Source organism: Pempheris klunzingeri, chromosome 5 (genome assembly GCF_042242105.1).
Source record: "Pempheris klunzingeri isolate RE-2024b chromosome 5, fPemKlu1.hap1, whole genome shotgun sequence".
NCBI classification, from domain to species: domain Eukaryota; kingdom Metazoa; phylum Chordata; class Actinopteri; order Acropomatiformes; family Pempheridae; genus Pempheris; species Pempheris klunzingeri.
This window is the reverse complement of record NC_092016.1, coordinates 14,626,599-14,643,661: the sequence shown is the minus strand read 5'-3', so window position 1 is coordinate 14,643,661 and position 17,063 is coordinate 14,626,599. Positions and strand designations below refer to the sequence as shown.

At 41.1% G+C, this 17,063-nt stretch overlaps 2 protein-coding genes across 3 annotated transcripts in view; one reads left to right on the top strand and one right to left on the bottom strand.

Annotated features, from left to right (window-relative positions):
- lmf2a (lipase maturation factor 2a) overlaps positions 1–16,644 on the bottom strand; it is a 141,639-nt gene extending 124,995 nt beyond the window's left edge. Inside the window, exons 1-14 of one of the 2 annotated variants that reach the window (XR_011584323.1) lie at positions 16,486–16,644; positions 15,317–15,570; positions 15,200–15,228; positions 14,761–14,954; positions 14,431–14,609; positions 13,931–14,069; positions 12,920–13,048; positions 12,732–12,837; positions 10,936–11,032; positions 10,510–10,692; positions 10,227–10,395; positions 9,627–9,738; positions 9,185–9,293; positions 8,365–8,898 (exon numbers count right to left, since the gene is read on the bottom strand). Coding sequence is in view for 1 of the 2 variants with exons in the window: in XM_070831047.1 (XP_070687148.1) it covers positions 8,494–8,898; positions 9,185–9,293; positions 9,627–9,738; positions 10,227–10,395; positions 10,510–10,692; positions 10,936–11,032; positions 12,732–12,837; positions 12,920–13,048; positions 13,931–14,069; positions 14,431–14,609; positions 14,761–14,954; positions 15,200–15,228; positions 15,317–15,570; positions 16,486–16,579 (2,199 nt within the window). In the remaining variant the exon portion in view is untranslated. Of the gene's footprint in view, positions 1–7,929; positions 8,899–9,184; positions 9,294–9,626; positions 9,739–10,226; positions 10,396–10,509; positions 10,693–10,935; positions 11,033–12,731; positions 12,838–12,919; positions 13,049–13,930; positions 14,070–14,430; positions 14,610–14,760; positions 14,955–15,199; positions 15,229–15,316; positions 15,571–16,485 lie in introns of those variants that run through there. The other variant, XM_070831047.1, reaches the window with a different exon arrangement.
- On the top strand, positions 4,418–7,860 carry miox (myo-inositol oxygenase). The gene is made up of 10 exons (XM_070831049.1): positions 4,418–4,556; positions 4,709–4,789; positions 5,563–5,643; positions 5,855–6,017; positions 6,109–6,176; positions 6,493–6,602; positions 6,894–6,961; positions 7,057–7,106; positions 7,329–7,441; positions 7,522–7,860. The coding sequence occupies exons 1-10, from the start codon at positions 4,539–4,541 to the stop codon at positions 7,628–7,630; spliced, it is 861 nt and encodes a 286-aa protein (XP_070687150.1). The 5' UTR covers positions 4,418–4,538; the 3' UTR covers positions 7,631–7,860.
- Positions 16,645–17,063: the final 419 nt, after the last annotated feature.

Genomic DNA, 17,063 nt, shown 5'->3' with positions numbered 1-17,063 from the left:
TTTGATGTCAGTCCTTTCAACCCTGCCTCCTAGAAATTACGTTTATGCAATACTTAATTGTTTTCCCAATCGTCTTGTGATGAAAAATGCCATCACTGGCTGTTTAGAGGCCGCGTCTTTTGAATAAATGAAACACTACATGCTTCTGAGTCACAGGCAGGTGGTCAGGGTGAATATTTGGCATAAAAATCGCAATACTTTGACACCAGAGTTTGGGTTCACGTGCATGCAGACTCACGTCTCTGGTAAGGGAAAGATGGTGGTTTTGTTAAAAACTCAAATTAGATTTTATTTCAAGGAGACAGGGTTGGTGCTCAATACATCATCTGATTTTATAGCTAAAAAGATAATTATGGTTTATTACAACTTTTTTTCAAAATTTGTAATTTTGAATGTCATTCTCAATAACATTGTGCTCATCAATTTACTTGCTGAGATCTGGGCAACATTGCTAAACAGAAGTCAGTCTGTGCAAAAAAATATAAGCAATATAAACCCCAGTTTCACTAAAGAAACTGGATGGAGACCACCGCAAGCTACTTTTAGTGAAGCGGTCATCAAAAATCAGGTAATCAGTGATGTAGCACGTAACGCACCTGTCCCTGAAAAATACGTTTCACAACAAAGTGAAATAGGCAGTAAAACTTGATCAACCTGTTGCGTTTCTTATACCTTCATCTCTTTTCATTTTCGTAAAGCAGTGCTGTGTCACTGTGATTAGAATGCATTCAATGCAAAAAAAAAAAAAAAAAGGTCTCCTGAATCTGCAGCTCCCCTGAGCTTCATCTCATAGTTGAGTCCACCAACTTTACTGTTCTGGTTCTCTCATAGCACTGTTTTTGGAAAACAGCAGGCAGCTTGTTTTAGGTCCAACGGCTCTGACATCTGCCTGTACGTTAGCTGCTCAGCACCAACAGAAGACAGACACAGTGAAAATATATCATTTGAGCGCTAGATAGCCAGACTTGTCCCTCAGGGGCTGACCAAAAACCGAACTAAAAGACTCTCCCCACAGGCTAACTTCTTTGTTCACCTTATTTTCACCAACATTTCAGGCGTGCTCATGTTTGGCTTCACATTCAAATAATATGGTTTCAGATAATCTGGCCAAACTTTTGGCTCGTTCGATCATTTGACTGAGAGGTAACATGCAGTTTCTTGCTCCAATCAGACTGTGATGTAGTGATGCAATCGTGTTCCCAGTTTGAAGCAATTATTCTGGTGAATACAATCATATCATTACCATAACCTTTGGAGACAATAATCGAAACTACAAAATCTGTTGTAATAAACCAGAATTTCTACCTTCAAACATGATGGCCTCGAGTTTTACAGAAGTGTAGATTCCTGGAGGACCTGTGGAAGACCACAGCATTGGCCACTTTGCTGCTGTGAGCAAGAGTGTTTTGGCATTTATACGATAGTAAGACAATATGTATGTAAACCAGGAAAACTGTGAACCAGGGAAGCTTCTGTCCAATTGGCCTAACTGACTAATGTCTGCTATCGTCATCAGTGGTGATCCTGCTGATCTGAATTTACCTGAGCTCAAAGCTAATCCACCCCGTCTCTCAAAAGCGCCTTCATCTGCCTCTGTGAACAAGTAGCTTTACCTCAGTGCAGACAGAAACCAAGAATAGTCTCCAGTCCAACCCAGTTAACCCTTCATCCAAAACCCCACGGTACACACAATTAGTCAAAATAACCACTAACCCTAATCCATGAACTGTCTGCAGGCTTTGTAACAGAAAGCTTGTCTCTAAAACAAGTGAACCAGAAAGAGGACAACGACACTGTAGAGTGCTTTATACCTGTAACCTGTAAATCTACCATGCATGATTTTTATCACTATAAAGTCTGTTTTTTAGCCTTGGATTAATCATTCAGAAGGCCTTATACTGTTTTGCCTTTCAACTATCCAAATTAAGCATCACGGTAGATGTTAACTATTAAAGTGTTATTTGAAGCTTCTGCTGTGTGTGTCAGTTCAACATAACTCAAGTTTCAGTAGTTGATCTTACAGGTCAAACATTAATAGGAATGCATGAAAGCACTTTATTGTTCTTTACATTCAGTATGACTTGAATTTTAAAAGATGTGTTATTTAACTTAAAACTAATGAGACCATTTTGCTAAACCTTCATGTTTATGTGAGCGCCCCTTCAAGGTACAAGTGCCCTTTTGTAAAGCATCTGTGTTGCTTTCATCTAATAAATTGTTTTTATAATCGCAGTGTTGTGTAATAAAACTCCAGTCAAACCTTCACGTGTATTTTATCTAACTCTTAGCAGTCTGAGGTGTGAGTGTGACCTCCGTAATGCTAATGCCATGATTAGAAACTTGTTGCCACGTTAGTGATAGCGATTATTAATCTGGGCTAACACACACACTCACACACACACAATCATATTAGAAGACCCTTGATAGTAAAGGCACATCATTTGTCAAGATCACTATGACATTACATATCTGTGTGTGTGTGTGTGTGTGTGTGTGTGTATTACTCATATTGTGGGGAAATAAATCTGTTACTCAGTCACGTTGTGGGTGATTTATTTTCCTTTTTTGGACAAAATATCCCCATATGGTAAATCATTATATTTTAGACTTGGCTTAAGGTTAGGATATAGTTAGGTTTAGGTAAGGGTAAGGGTTAGGCAAGTAGTGGTTATGGGTAAGATAGTTAGGGCCTCATGGAAATTAATGGAAGTCAATGTAATCTCTTCTGTAATGAGGGAAACACAACAAACAATGCAAAACGAAACACAACTATCTTAGTATATCTAATTTACAGTGACAGTGCTCACAGTTCCAAAGTACAAGACATTTTTTCCAAAACACTGTGGGGGTTTTCCTAAAGGAGCAGCGCTCGCTCCCTAACAGGTAAATGGACTATACTTTTATATAGCACCTTTCTAGTCTTTTCAACTACTCAAAACCATTTAACACTGCATTCACCCATTCACACAGTGGTTTGGAGGCTGTAATAAGCAGGGAGCTTAGGAGGGAACATTCACACGTTCACATACTCGAGCAATTTGGGGTTTAGTGCTGTGCCCAAGGACACTTTGACATGCGGCCAGGGGTCGAACCGCCATTCAGGTGATGAACGACCTGCTCTACCTCTGAGTCACTGACATCCCCTCCTACAGGTCAAGGGCAGCTAGTAAGAGACATTTCAACCTTGTAACAACAGAATAAAGAATTAAATTAACTTGTCACATTGGCTCTCATGCAAGAACCATTCATAGGAACAGATTTGTTGAGTAGTGATTTAATTTCACTCAATTTGTGGCATTCACCAGCTTTCCCCTTATGTAGACTTTGCTCTTAGGTACAAATGATTAGTCCAGACCTGAGTCATGAACAGTCCATTTATTTGCCGAAAATGGACTTTGAACCTTGAATCTTGTTGTGATTCTAACTTGACCACAATCTGCAATAAATTGGGACTTGAGGGCAGCTTCTAAGGTGGCCAATCAGATTTCAGGGTTGGAGGATTCTCCACCACCCCTTGACACACATGAGAGTTAAACAAGAGTAAAGCGAGGGGAAGATTTGAGGGAATCTCAGACCATTTGTCTGGTGTGAGAGTTAACACCACAGTAGTGTCTGACAGCTTAACAAATCCTACACAAAGTCCAATACTATGCATTGAAGCAGATATTATAAAGAACTTTTGTTCACACGTCGAGTCCAGTGTGTGTGAGGACACCTGGTGGCCTGCAGTGAACTGGTTGCTATGACTTTCAGGAGTCAATAAATCTATGGGTCATGAACCAAGGCTTGTATTGAGCACTTTGGTCAAGTTTACCTCAGCTCCAACAAACAGGACAGATTTCCCCCTAATCAGTCACAACTAATCTGTAAAAGTCTGTGTGTGTTTATTTCATGTGACACACTGAACCAGAACATTTGATAAGGGGACATCACCAGCCAGATCCTGCCTTATAATGGGGTCAATGCTAGACATCAAAAATTATCAATGACAGCTGATTTGGATTTGTTTTATCTGTGTGTGATTTTTCATTTTGTGTGCATAAGTGTGGACACACATTGTAAACCATAAACTGTATAAGACAAGTATGGAGCCTTTGAAAACAAAAAAACAAACTCGTAAGTCTGAATGAATGTGCTTTTTTCAATAATAAACATATTATATGGTTAAAAATAAACAACTAAACGGGAACAAAGAAATACTGAGTCATTCTACATCATAAACAGGTAACCTGCTGATTATTGGAAAACTCTCTGGGATGGACACACACACACACACACACACACACACACACACACACACAGACAGACACACACAAACACAAGGTACACAAGGTCAACGTTCAACACAGTGTACCCCATTAAGTGAGGCTTGGTTAAAGTGTGACTGGACACCGGTGTGCACTGTATGTAGGTTCGCAGTGCAGGTCGAAAGCATTACAGTTTAAACCAGCAGGATATATACGGACAGGCAAGCAGGCAGGCAGTCATCTTCAGAGGACCAAGACAACACACCACAACGCAGACTTCATCTGTCAGCCATGAGGGTCATCAACATTGTACGTGTGGCTTCATACTGAGACTATGCTTTGAATATTTGAATTTTTACTTATCTATTTCAACTACTTGTACCTTTCTTTTGGAAGCACATATGTATCTTTGAAAAAGCTAAAAAATGCTGTGTTATTTCGGTCTGCTGTTTCAAATGCAGGGTCCAGACCCGTCTCTGGCATATCGGCCAAATCTGGAGACAAATGAAACCAAACAGAAGGAAGACTACAGAAACTACAAGGTAGGCGTTCAAGGCTCTCCTTCAGCTGATGATATTTAACTGTACAGCTATATACTGTTCGCCATATATGTACAAAGACACTAAAAACTAATTCAGAGGTGCTTTCAAACAATCTCATTCATATCTGTGACTATTGACGACATGATGTGTTTACTTGGCATCTTTGGACTACTTAACTGTATATTATCTACTAATCAGAGGGGAAGCTGACTTACACTTGAATGCAGTATATAAACTAGCCTCTCAGAATCATTGCACCGCAGGAAATGATCTTTGATTATGTCGCCTCAGTCTTAATGACGACAAGGGCTGGGATGGAGAGTTGTGTCTGTTTCAGTCAGCAGTTTTTAGTAATAAAGTGTTATAATTCTGTTTGTGTTCGCATATTTTAAAGACTACTTCTTCATTTGATTATGTTTTGAAGAGTCTCTTGTCAAAAATGACAAATTAAACAACATGACAAAGGAGGGGCTGTTTTACTGGTGGGTCAGTAAATGCTGCCGGGATGAAAAATTCACTTTTGTTACTTTGTGGCAGCTTCACCTTGTTTCATGTTCTGTGACATAAAAAAAATCATTGTAATACAAAGCTACATCACAGTTGTGCGTGGTCACGAGGAAGAGTAAAGGTGGCTACAATCAAACATGTCTGTAAATCATGGAGATCATTGCCAAACTACATTTCTGCCACAGAAGATTTCGAGTGGAGTTGATCGATAGCGTGTTACGAACCTGAAATGATATTAATCTGCTGTTGTGTTACATGTTTTGCAGAGTGGAAGTCTAATTGATCGTGTGTTCAACACATACAAGCTGATGCACACCTTCCAGACGCTGGACTTTGTGAATCAAAAGGTAGGTAAATCAGAATAAAAAACAGAAAGTGCACAAAAATTCAGCAAAGTGTCCAAAAACAGAGATATTGAAATAAAAACACATTCAGCATTAACTTCAATGTGATAGTACATTAAAATGTTTTTTTTTTTGCTCTGGATGACCGAGTGACTGATCACTCTATCTCTTAAGTAAATCTCCCCAGTGATGTTGAGACTCTTACATCCTGCAGCACTCTGACTGGAGCGGCTGCAGCCACACACAGATGGGAATGATGGACGCCATCATGTCTCTAGACCAGCTGGTGGACGAGTCTGACCCCGATGTGGACTTCCCAAACTCCTTCCATGCCTTCCAGACTGCTGAGGGCATCCGGCAAGAACATCCAGACAAAGGTACCTCTCAACAGGGAGAGAGACAGAAATACACACAGACATTGTGCACAAGGACATGTGGAGCAGCTCTGTGTTCACCGTCCCTCTGCAGACTGGTTCCAGTTGGTGGGTCTGATCCATGATGTCGGGAAGATCATGGCTCTGTGGGATGAACCCCAGGTAGGAGTCAGATTCAACACAGGTGGGGCTAGTACTACAGCAACCTCACTGTGGAATAATAGTTCATTTTCCAATCTAAATGTTCCAGTTTTTCACACTTGCTTTTCCTCAAGCTGAGGGTTTATGTTTTGTCTTCGTCCAAGCATTTTGTTTCTTGTCTTCTCAGTACCCTTAATTTTATTTCTATGACCCTTCTTCAATCAACACTCTGCTTTGATAAGTGATAATCACCATTACAATAACCCCTCACTTTCTTCATTTTATTTCGTATGTAATCACATTAATTCTAATAGCAGTGTATGTGTGCGCTCTGCAGTTTGCTGTAGTAGGCGACACCTTCCCAGTGGGCTGCAAGTTTCAAAACTCCATTGTGTTCAGAGACAATACCTTCCAGGATAACCCAGATGACAAAAATCCAAGCTACAAGTTGGTATTTTCATGTTACATTACCAAAGTCTGTGAGTGAAGGTCTTTAAATATGGAACCTATGACATCCAATGAGTCAAAGTGTTATCAGTACTGTCATCGCAACCTCGGTAGTTTCACAAAAAAACAGTGTGTTTTACTTTTACTTAAATTACAGGTAAGAGACTCTGCTAAGCCATTAAAGTACTCCAACATCCCAGTTTATTTCAGTACTAGAATTACTGGCAACACCTACAGGCAGGTTTTTGATGACTTCTGTAACATGTTTTTTTTTTCTCTTCCACATTTTAGTACAGAATGCGGGATCTACAAGCCAAACTGTGGGCTTGATAATGTCCTCATGTCCTGGGGCCATGACGGTAAGACATTTAGCCACCCACAAACTCTGCTGTGACGACGTGACACCCTGTTTATCTTTGATACTGTACCTGAACCCCTACATCATTGTCTTCAGAGTATCTCTACAGAGTTATGAAGTTCAACAACTGCTCCATCCCAGAAGAGGTGAGTTAATTATTACATTAAATGGTTCTTAAAGTTATGTTTTGCGCAAATAATGTCATGGTTGGCACAGAAATGAGGGTGAAAGTTGTTATAAGCATTTGTAAGACCTTAACTGGTCTTCTATATGAAGAATTAAAAAAATAGAGCAGAGCAGAAAAGGTGCAATGATTTTCTTTACAGGCTCACTAATGGATCGCTCTCTCTTTTTCTGTGTTTTTTCAGGGGTTGTATATGATTCGCTTCCATTCATTTTACCCCTGGCACTCCCATGGAGACTATATGCATTTGTGCAATGAAAAAGACGTGCGCATGTTGCCCTGGGTCAATGAGTTCAAGTGAGTATCTTCTGTCTCATATGCACATCATCCTACTAGCTGATTTGATCTAAAGTTGCATCTTTTCATCCTGTCCACAGCAAATTTGACTTGTACACAAAGACCACCGTTCTCCCCGACGTCGACACGCTGAAGCCCTACTACCAGTCTCTGATTGACAAGTACTGTCCTGGAGTATTGAAGTGGTGAAGTCATCATGTTCAGAAGATGATTACACATGTTGATCAACTCTTGTTTTATAATAACGCTAAAGCCTCGTGTGCGCACATATTACTCACTATATATCTATCATGTTAATACTAAGAATAGAACCTGAGCAACAGTTATCTATACTGACAATTATTAGTTTTATCTAATGACTGTTACACACTGACTAATAGAAAAATCCAGAGAAGCATTTCTATTTTATTGTATTTTAATATATTATAAAATGACACATTTTAACTAACTACATAAATGTGTGGTGTTTTATTTCTAATGCTAAAAGGAACAAAAAAAAAAAAAAAAGTGCAGAGCATAGTTTTAGGTCTGTACATACAGCAAAAGACCACAGTGATATATACAGTGCCTTATGCAAAACACACACACACACACACACACACACACACACGCACCTGTATTTACATACAAGTGCAATGACACATAACAAAACAGGAGACAAAGAGTAACAGGAACACATTTACTCTCTTGGTAAACAAAAGAGAACCTGTCGCATATTTTAAGTGCTCTATTTCTCTCAACGTGATTTGATCTACTGACTAATCTCAGTGTTCAGTGTAAATCAGAACCAACCAGGGAGGTTTAAAAAGCTACCAACAGCTGGAAAGATCTGCTTAACTAAGCGAGTGGTTTCTGATGCAGACAGGCGAATATATATAAACGATGCACTGCAGTACGATGGAGGTGGGAGAAGGCAAATAAACTTATTTTTCCATAACTGGCTGATCAGGAAATACAAAATATATACAAAACAACTTTCTTTGGTCATTTTCGTGACATATTGTGAAGGCAGGTGGTGTTAACAGTCTACTGTGGGGTTACCTGCATCTTTTTCAAAACTCTCTTTTTCTGGGGATCTCGTCTTTTTCTTTTCCGTCGTCATCATCTTCTTCCTCCTCCTCCTCCTCCTCCTCCTCTTGTGTCTCAGTGTCTTTCTCCTCTCTTTCACCGTCCTCCACCTCATCTTCACATTCCTTTCCATCTTCCTCCTCCTCTGCTGCCTCCTGTTCATCTGACTTCCCACAGTGGTCTAAAGGGCCGTCAGGTACATTTTCAAGCAGGATCCTTTCTGTGCGTTTGTCCCTGTTTAACAATCTCTGGAGCAGACAGAGGGTAACGCTGCAGCCGATGAGGGTCCAGATTAATATGTGAGCAGGAACACCTCCGACCTGAGAGCGCACCCACCTCACCACCTGGGCAACAGTGGTGTTACGTGTGCGGCGTGGCGGCGATTTGTCCTACACATAAAGATAAATATTAATTAACACTGGTCTCTAATAGATTTACCAATGAAAATGAACATTTTTTCGCAAAAAGGGCAATACAGAAAAACATATTTTAAACATTTTTAATGGTGCAGTGTGTAGGATTTAGTGGGATCTCTGGGCAGAAATTGACATAAATTTTAAATAATGAATACAGTGGTTGGAAAACGAGGCGGAAAGTAGCAGAATAACTTTTTTGTTGTGTTTTGCAACCTCTTCACAAGATGTCCTACACACTGCACCTTTAAGATTAATTCACCTTGAGTCCAAACTGGTTGAGCATGCTGTCCAGAAAGGTGTTGCCCAGGTGCACTATGGGATAGAATTCCTCATCATAGACCCTCCTCCACCAGCGCTGTGGATAAGACCTGCCAACAAAGACCAGCCAAACAGTAAATATCCTGTTGTTTGTGTGCATGAGGTTACTTATTAAAAAAATGCAACCGAGAGAAAATATTATGTATTTTTCTGATTTGAACAGGCCGAGAAGGAAGCTACAATACAAGCAGCAAAGTTGCAGATGGTTAATTAAATATCGTTTTAAAACAGTGATAAAACTACTAAAAATGTAACATATCAACTTAATAGCTGTTTATTGAGTTTGAAATTGGCACACTAATGTGTGTTGAGTGACATATTTCAGAGCACACAAGTTATCTCAAAACCAAGAATGATCAAAGGGAGAAAAAGAGAGCACTGACCCGTCAGCCTTTGGTTCAGTGAACCAGTATCTGTAGCGGTGAGCTCGGAGGTAGGCAGGAGGCTGCTGGTGGAACGGATACTGAGATACATCTGTCTGGATCAACTCTATCACTGCAGAGCACAAGACAAAGCTTTGAGAGACCTGCTTGTTCTTAAAAATAAAAAAAAATTAGCAAGGCTGTGTCTCAAACTAACACCCTGTCAGAAACACTGAATTTCCAGTGAAAAATTGTATTAACGAAAGCAAATGTTAACCTTCGTTATGTTTTCATAACTCAAAGAGGTTTTCAAAAATTCTACACATGGTGGCTTTTAGTATAAAAAGCAAGTGACAGCTATGACATGAACTGCACTGATGCAATGATCAATAATCACAACCCGGTCAGTGATGTCACAGGAGGCTTTGTCAGTACAGCTGCTCCCACATCACTGTTTGAGCAGAAAACCACCTGTGCTCTGCTTTTTATGGGTTAAACCTTCAAGGATGCTGCACTTCTCACTACACAATCTGATTCCATGTTGGATTGTTCTTTATGTAAATGAAAGAGCGACACGCGACATGCAGCTAAACACATTGTAGCATTGTTGAGGGTGTGTACCATCGGTTTTGCCCTGCAGCAGTCTGTACATGAGACTGGTGAACCACGGAGCCTGTGTGTGAGTCCCAAGGGCAGCAAACCACATTTGCCAGTCCAACCTGGGCTGGTGAGGCGCCACCACAGGAGGAGGTGCACTTAAATTGCCTGGCTTATACATAAACTCAATCTCCTAGAATAGCAAAAGAGACATAGATATAAATAACTCACAATAGTGAAGCAGGACAGACAGTTTGGAACTTTGATCCTGTTTAAACCATCATCCATGATAACTTTTCCCTCTCACCGTCCACGTCACACCATCGTTGCTTCCCTCAATGACAACCTCTGGCCGCCCAGCGACCCCAGTCATCCTCCTGAACAGGCCATATGAGTTGACCAGCTGGTAGCGATCCACCAGCTCATACGCCCGACGTACCCCCGGCCACATCCTGGCATTGGTGTCATACTCTATGTAGGTGAATGGCACCTGGAATAGAAGAACATGGTGGGAAAATGATGACATGAGAGAAAATACTGGCAAGAAGAAATTATATTGATTACAATGGACAAAGATAGAAAATATAGTAGAGGATGGTTAACACTAAACACCAACGTAAAGAGTGATAGCAACCGGGTTTGAATAAATATCGCTGATCAATTAGGTTCAGCAACATGACAGATTATCTTAATATGAAGTTCAACCATTACTGCGTTTCCAAACAGCACCCACCAGACTAATAGTGAACATAGCAGCGGTGGCAGCAGCAAACACAGTCCACTGGACTGTACCACAAAACCTCCTCAGGAAGCCAGAGACACAAGCACACCTAGAAAAACACATTTCATACGTTAGTTTTTGTACTTGAACATGTACTTAACACATTTTATACAAAGTAGACGAACCACCTTGCAGTTGTGTGCCGTCGCCAACTGGTTAAGTTGTGAAGTTGTTTGTATCCATCAAGATTTTGAAGGAATTTCATAAAAAAGGTAGCAAGCGATTTTTTTTGTGTGAACTGGAAGCGACCACTATATTGACATGCATGCTTCCACTGAATATTTTCCTGTGAAACACGCCGTCGACCCTTCACACAACGACAATCACCAGAGGCTCAATATCAGGGAGAGAAAATGAAGAGGGTGGACTCATACAAGCACCTCAGGATCCAAATCAGTCAAATTTCTTGTATTTTTTCGCTCGCTCGGCCAATAAAGCCATGACAGTGGATAATGCTTCAAGTAAATGGTAAATGGTCTGTATTTGTATAGCACCTTTCTAGTTATCTCAACTACTCAAAACGCTTTACATTACATCCTCATTCACCCTTTCACACATCATTCATACAGGAGGGATCTAATTTGGAGGAGACTATTCTTTCATACTCATTCACAGCAAGTTGCGGTTCAGTGTCTTGCCCAAGGACACTTCGACATGTTGAGCCATAGGAGCTGGGGATCGAACCCCCGACCTTCTGATTGAGGGACGACCCACTCTACCACTGAGCCACAGCCTCTAAAAACTCTAAAACGTGGATTCTTTACACACACACACCTTCAGCACAGAGCAACTGATACAATCACGACAGTTTCAAAGTTGGGCAACATGGTCATAATCTCCCCTTCTGTTCCTGAGTTAATATGTTGAATCATGGCCAGAAAAGTGTTTTTGCAGAAAATGATGATGAAGTTGGCCTGGACTGATGAGAGCAGGCCTTCCAGGTACTTTGCCCTTGTGTGGTGCCCCAACCCCTTTTTGAGTTACAGCAGCTGATCCAATTAAAAATTCTGAGATCTTTGCCTCTGTAATAGCTGTGTTGCTTTTTAGTTAATAGGAGTCAATCAATGATCAGTGTTGTTATACAGAAAAAAGAGTAAATCAGGGTTGATGACTGTCTTTTCAGTCTCCCTCCTACAAAGTGGACAAACTACCCCACCCAATGGCCAGACATGTGTATAGCCGCAATAGTCTGTAATGAACAATTAAATGTATTGGTTAATTTAATCTATGACTATTAGATTCCCTATAATTTTTTTTATTATGGCCTTGATACAGCGTTTGGACACAATTTGAATTTGGATAGCTTTGTCCATAATCATGACTTAAATGGATGAAGATGAAGATTTTAGTTTTCAGTAGTTATTTTCACCCATAAGGGTACATGGTTGTTCTGTCAGTGATCTTAAGTCCTCTCAACTATATAAAATGGCATCACTTCTTTGTTTTCTCCTATTGGATATTTATGTAAAACTTTGTCATGATTATCATATGAGGCCTTGAGTAAATGGCCAAAACTTGTTTTGTGAGGTGTTTTCATGAGTTCAAGTGGATGTTTGTGCCAAATTTGAAGGAATTCCTTGGAGGCATTCCTGAGATATCACATTCACCAGAATGGGACTGGGACATGGGACATTTCTGACTGTGACTATTGCCAGTGTGGAGGCATAAAAAAAGAAAGTATGTCTGGCTGTACATGACGGACAGCACAACAAAAACACATAATCACACTAATTTGGAGAGAGTCCTACCTGAACATGGCTGTGATCATTTCCCAGGTTAGAGAGAGGACACCAATCCAGATAGAGGGGACAGTGACAGTCTTCAGAAACTGGTTAAACTGGTGGTATGTGAATGCTGCAATAACAGAAATGTAAACAAAAAACTGTGAATGCAATTGTTTCTATACACATGCATGTATACATACACACACACACACCTGTCTTGGAGGAGATGATGTTCTTCGTCGTGTCCAGCTTCAGGTCAAAGCATAAAATTGTTCCGTAGATCATGAGCGCACAGACCACCAGCTCCAGCAGGTAACACAGACACGACCACAGCTTGGATTCTGACATGAACAGAGAGAGAGCACAGCAAAGCTGTGCCTTATTTTTTGTATATTTTGGGTTCGAAATGACTGGGAAGTACAAAAACTTTTGATATTGGTCCTGTAGATCACCTCCACTAGCAGCCAAGAATGTAATGACTGGGCTGCAATGGCTGTAATGTTATCATTTGGGACAACTGTGCGCAGTCAAAGCATGTCCACTAAAAGTGCTTGTCTAATGATAGACCTGTAATCTAATTTTAGTAAAAGCCAGAATCATAGGTCTTAACAGCGCGATATCGATATCACACTATTCAAACCCACCAGACTTCATTGATAGAAACATTTTACATAATTTTATCGGCTGGACAAGAGAGTGGCTGGTCTACTGCTGCCTCGATTCATTAGTTTGTTGGTGTTATTGTGTGTTATGCAGATATCGTGTTGAATCTGAACTAACCCTTTCAAAAACACCAAAAAGTTAAACAACACAAATTGACTGACAATGGCAGACTTGCAGCGCCCATGTAAAATTACGGTTTTTGTCAATGGAGTCTGGTGGTTTTGAAACAAGTGATATAGTGATCATTTAAACAAAAAAGAACTTACACAGCCATCCATGTAGGGATCCTTTCCCTGATGTCAGACACTTGGAACAACAATCTGAGCCTAAAAAAAATCTTTCATGGACGTGCTTTGATCTGGTGCAATTGCTCCGAAGGATTACATCACAGCCACTGTGGCTGGTAAGTTGCCCATTTGCAGCTGCTGGCGGAGGCGACCTACTGGACCAGTTCCATAAATTTTCATTTCATCATAGAGCGCAGGTTTAAAAATACTGGAGTTATCTTTTAACAAAGTTTTGTAGCCTGCATGCGTATACAGCAGTTATGTTTATCATACCTTTGTTGGTGATCTTGTCTCCCTTGCGCAACCAGAAGTGTACATGCTGGTCATCCAGAAGCGACGTGCAGAGGGTCAAAGTCAGCAGGTTGAAGAAATTGTAGTTTCCAGTCAAAACAATGAGCACTTGAAGCAGCACCTACACAAGAAAAAAAAAAAACATATTAAGCAATCATTTCTTCTGCTGCACACAACCAAGCAGCTGTTTCTGAGGGATGAGAGATTTTTTTAAAAATTTTTTTTAAACCAAGCACAATGGTTTCTTTACTCCCTCACATACTGCAGGTTTCAGAGCTAGTGTGTGGAGATATTTATTCGTGCAATTTTAAGAATTATCCAATGTACGACTATGGAGTTAACCTTGCCTTAAGAAATGTACATTAGCCTAGAGCTGATTGCTAAAAAAAATCTAATTTAACACTAGACACAATGAGCAAACTAAAGGGAGAAAACAAACACAGAAAACGTATAAAAATCAAAAGGGAGCACTTTCTACCCACCTGCATGTAAAAAGCCACAAGTCGCAGTCTGCGCAGTGGACTGAAGAAAAGCAGGGGAAGAGCCATCTCTATAACAAAGGTCCCCATCACACTCAGCTTCTGCCACCACACTGGAAACTGGTGGGCGAACCAGGCTACTGGGGTGGGGATACACTGAGTCTCATAGTGATACGTCAGGGCTGTTCAAGACACCGTTACAAAGAATAGTGAATCAGATGAAGACAACCAGATAAGGTTAAATAAGGTTGTGTCACTGAGATAATCTTACAGTGTACAGAGAGAATTAAAAAAGGAAAGAAAGACACTCTTCACCTCTCCATACAGTCTTACCTGTAAGGCCCCACCATGTGGGGCAACGTGACGTGAGTTTCACCACACCAGAGGCAAACATGAGCCGGAAGAGCAGCCAGCGAATCAGCCAGAAGGTCACACGATCGTGCTCTCGGACCCCTCGGGACCCTCTGATTATTGTCAGTGGAGCAACAAGGATACAGAGGAACCCCGTCTCCAGAAGCAAGTTGTCCCTGGACGGTAATGGGTAGAAAGAGCAAGAGGATTCTGTGAAATGTCATTCTAGTTTGGTTAGATCTACAGTGTTGTTACACAGCAGCAGAGACAAACAGTACTGCCATGTTATCAACAGTGGACTGAGGATGACATAAACCTATCAGCAAACTGCCAAAACCATCTTTTAACCAGCCGCTATTTGTAGCATGACAGTGTTAATCATAAAAGCAAAATATAGAAAGATCCATGAATCATCACTCACCACTGGAAGTAGAGAAACACCTGGCCCACCTGAAACGAGAAACAAAAAGTGAGAGATGGGACACTGAGACAGCACCCTGTGAAAGAAAACTAGGAGCAGCAGAGTCTGAAAACCAACCTGGTACATTGACAGGTACAAGGCCCAAAGGCAGAAGAACACCACGCTGTCTCGGAGAGCCTCCACCAGCGTGGCGGCGAGGCTCAGTGCGGCCCCTGTGAGACACAGCAGCTCCATAGCGGTGTGCGTGTCCACACCGAGCCAGGGCCCCAGCCACAGCAGGGTGGGAGAGGACAGCAGCTGCTCCCACAGAGACTTACCGCTGTATCGCAGCTGCCAACGGGCAGGCAGCAGTCCATCATTACCATAGAGACCTAGAAATAGACACAAACATGGGAGGCAACAAAGTAGATCAAATTAAAGTGTCGTAATGAGACATCACACACACACATCAGGTGACTGTGAAGGCCACGATTTCTTACTTAGAGAGCACACACATTTAAATTTATCAGAATTAAAACATGGTGCACAACTCTGCTCTGCTATACCATCACCACATACACCACATAACATACAAAAAGGTAACCGTCACTTTCTTCTTCAAACATATTTACAAAATCTGCTTATCCATCAGACATCAATAATTTATAAAAACACATAAAGCACACATGATTCACATTAGTTTCACTCTCTTACACTCATTTATGTTTTACCACTCATTTATTCAGATTTCTTTGTTTACTACTAATGTTTCATTCTCCATCCTTCTGCGTCTGTCAGAGTATCCATCAATAGTAAAGATCATTAGGATCAACGCCTGTAGTAAAGCAACCTGCCTCCTAGTTTCTGTATTCTTGAAAAAAAATGCTCTGAAAATCAAAATGCATTCATTCAAGATTAAAAACATTGTTGCAACTGCATTTCTCCACTTGCTTGCATTGTGTGAAATCACGCTCTCCAAACACATTTATTTTAACTCATGGGCGTGGGCCACGTCTCCTGGACTTCTGCTGGACAAAAATCACGTTGGGTTTGTGGGTACTGTAGTACGACACATTGTCATGCGTGCACATTTACAACAGGTAGGGTCACTGCAAGCAGCTGTTAGCTTAAAAACTTATAAAGCCGGAAGCAGGGAAATCTTTGACCGCAGCCCACAGAAACTTCCAGGCGGGTTTTCACCACTTCAGGCAGCGTGAACAGCGCAGGAAGTCCATGCTAACAGGCTAATACATAAACACAGCCAGTCAGTTTTGAAGCTAGTTAGCCTCCGAAGTTGAGAGTCTCACCTGGTATTTGCAAATAGAGGGAAACAAAAGCACTCAGGTAGATGAGGGCCATGCACCAGAGGAACATGCGCCGTGGCAAGATGGTCTCCCCCATGTCTGAGCGCCGCTGTCTGTCCCTGTAGGAGGACCAGAGGCGGGGAGCGGGATTTAACGCAGCCGGGAGACACGTAGCGACGAGCGGGCGACGATAAATTCACCGCAGCGGCCTCAAGATGGCGCTGGACGTCATGCTACGTTCACGTACCGTCGGACGAAACGTGATGTGTTTAATGTGTTGTTGTCCCCGTCAGTGCTCTGTTGATATTTTTGAGTTCTCAACATCTTCATGCGCACTATAGTGACTTTGGGGATTTTCTACGTTGAAAATTGAAAATAATTTCTCCCAGTGATATGATTGGAAACTCAGCCTCGTGTGCAAGTTAAGAAAATGTTGTTTTATAATATTAGTGTGCTTGTCCGTGTTGATTGGTTGATCGACAAGAGAGTTTGGAACATAATTGATTAATGTAATTAAAATAAGTCAGGGCTCTTCTTTGTTGCTGACAGCATGAGGTAATTGCAGATTATAAAACAAATGA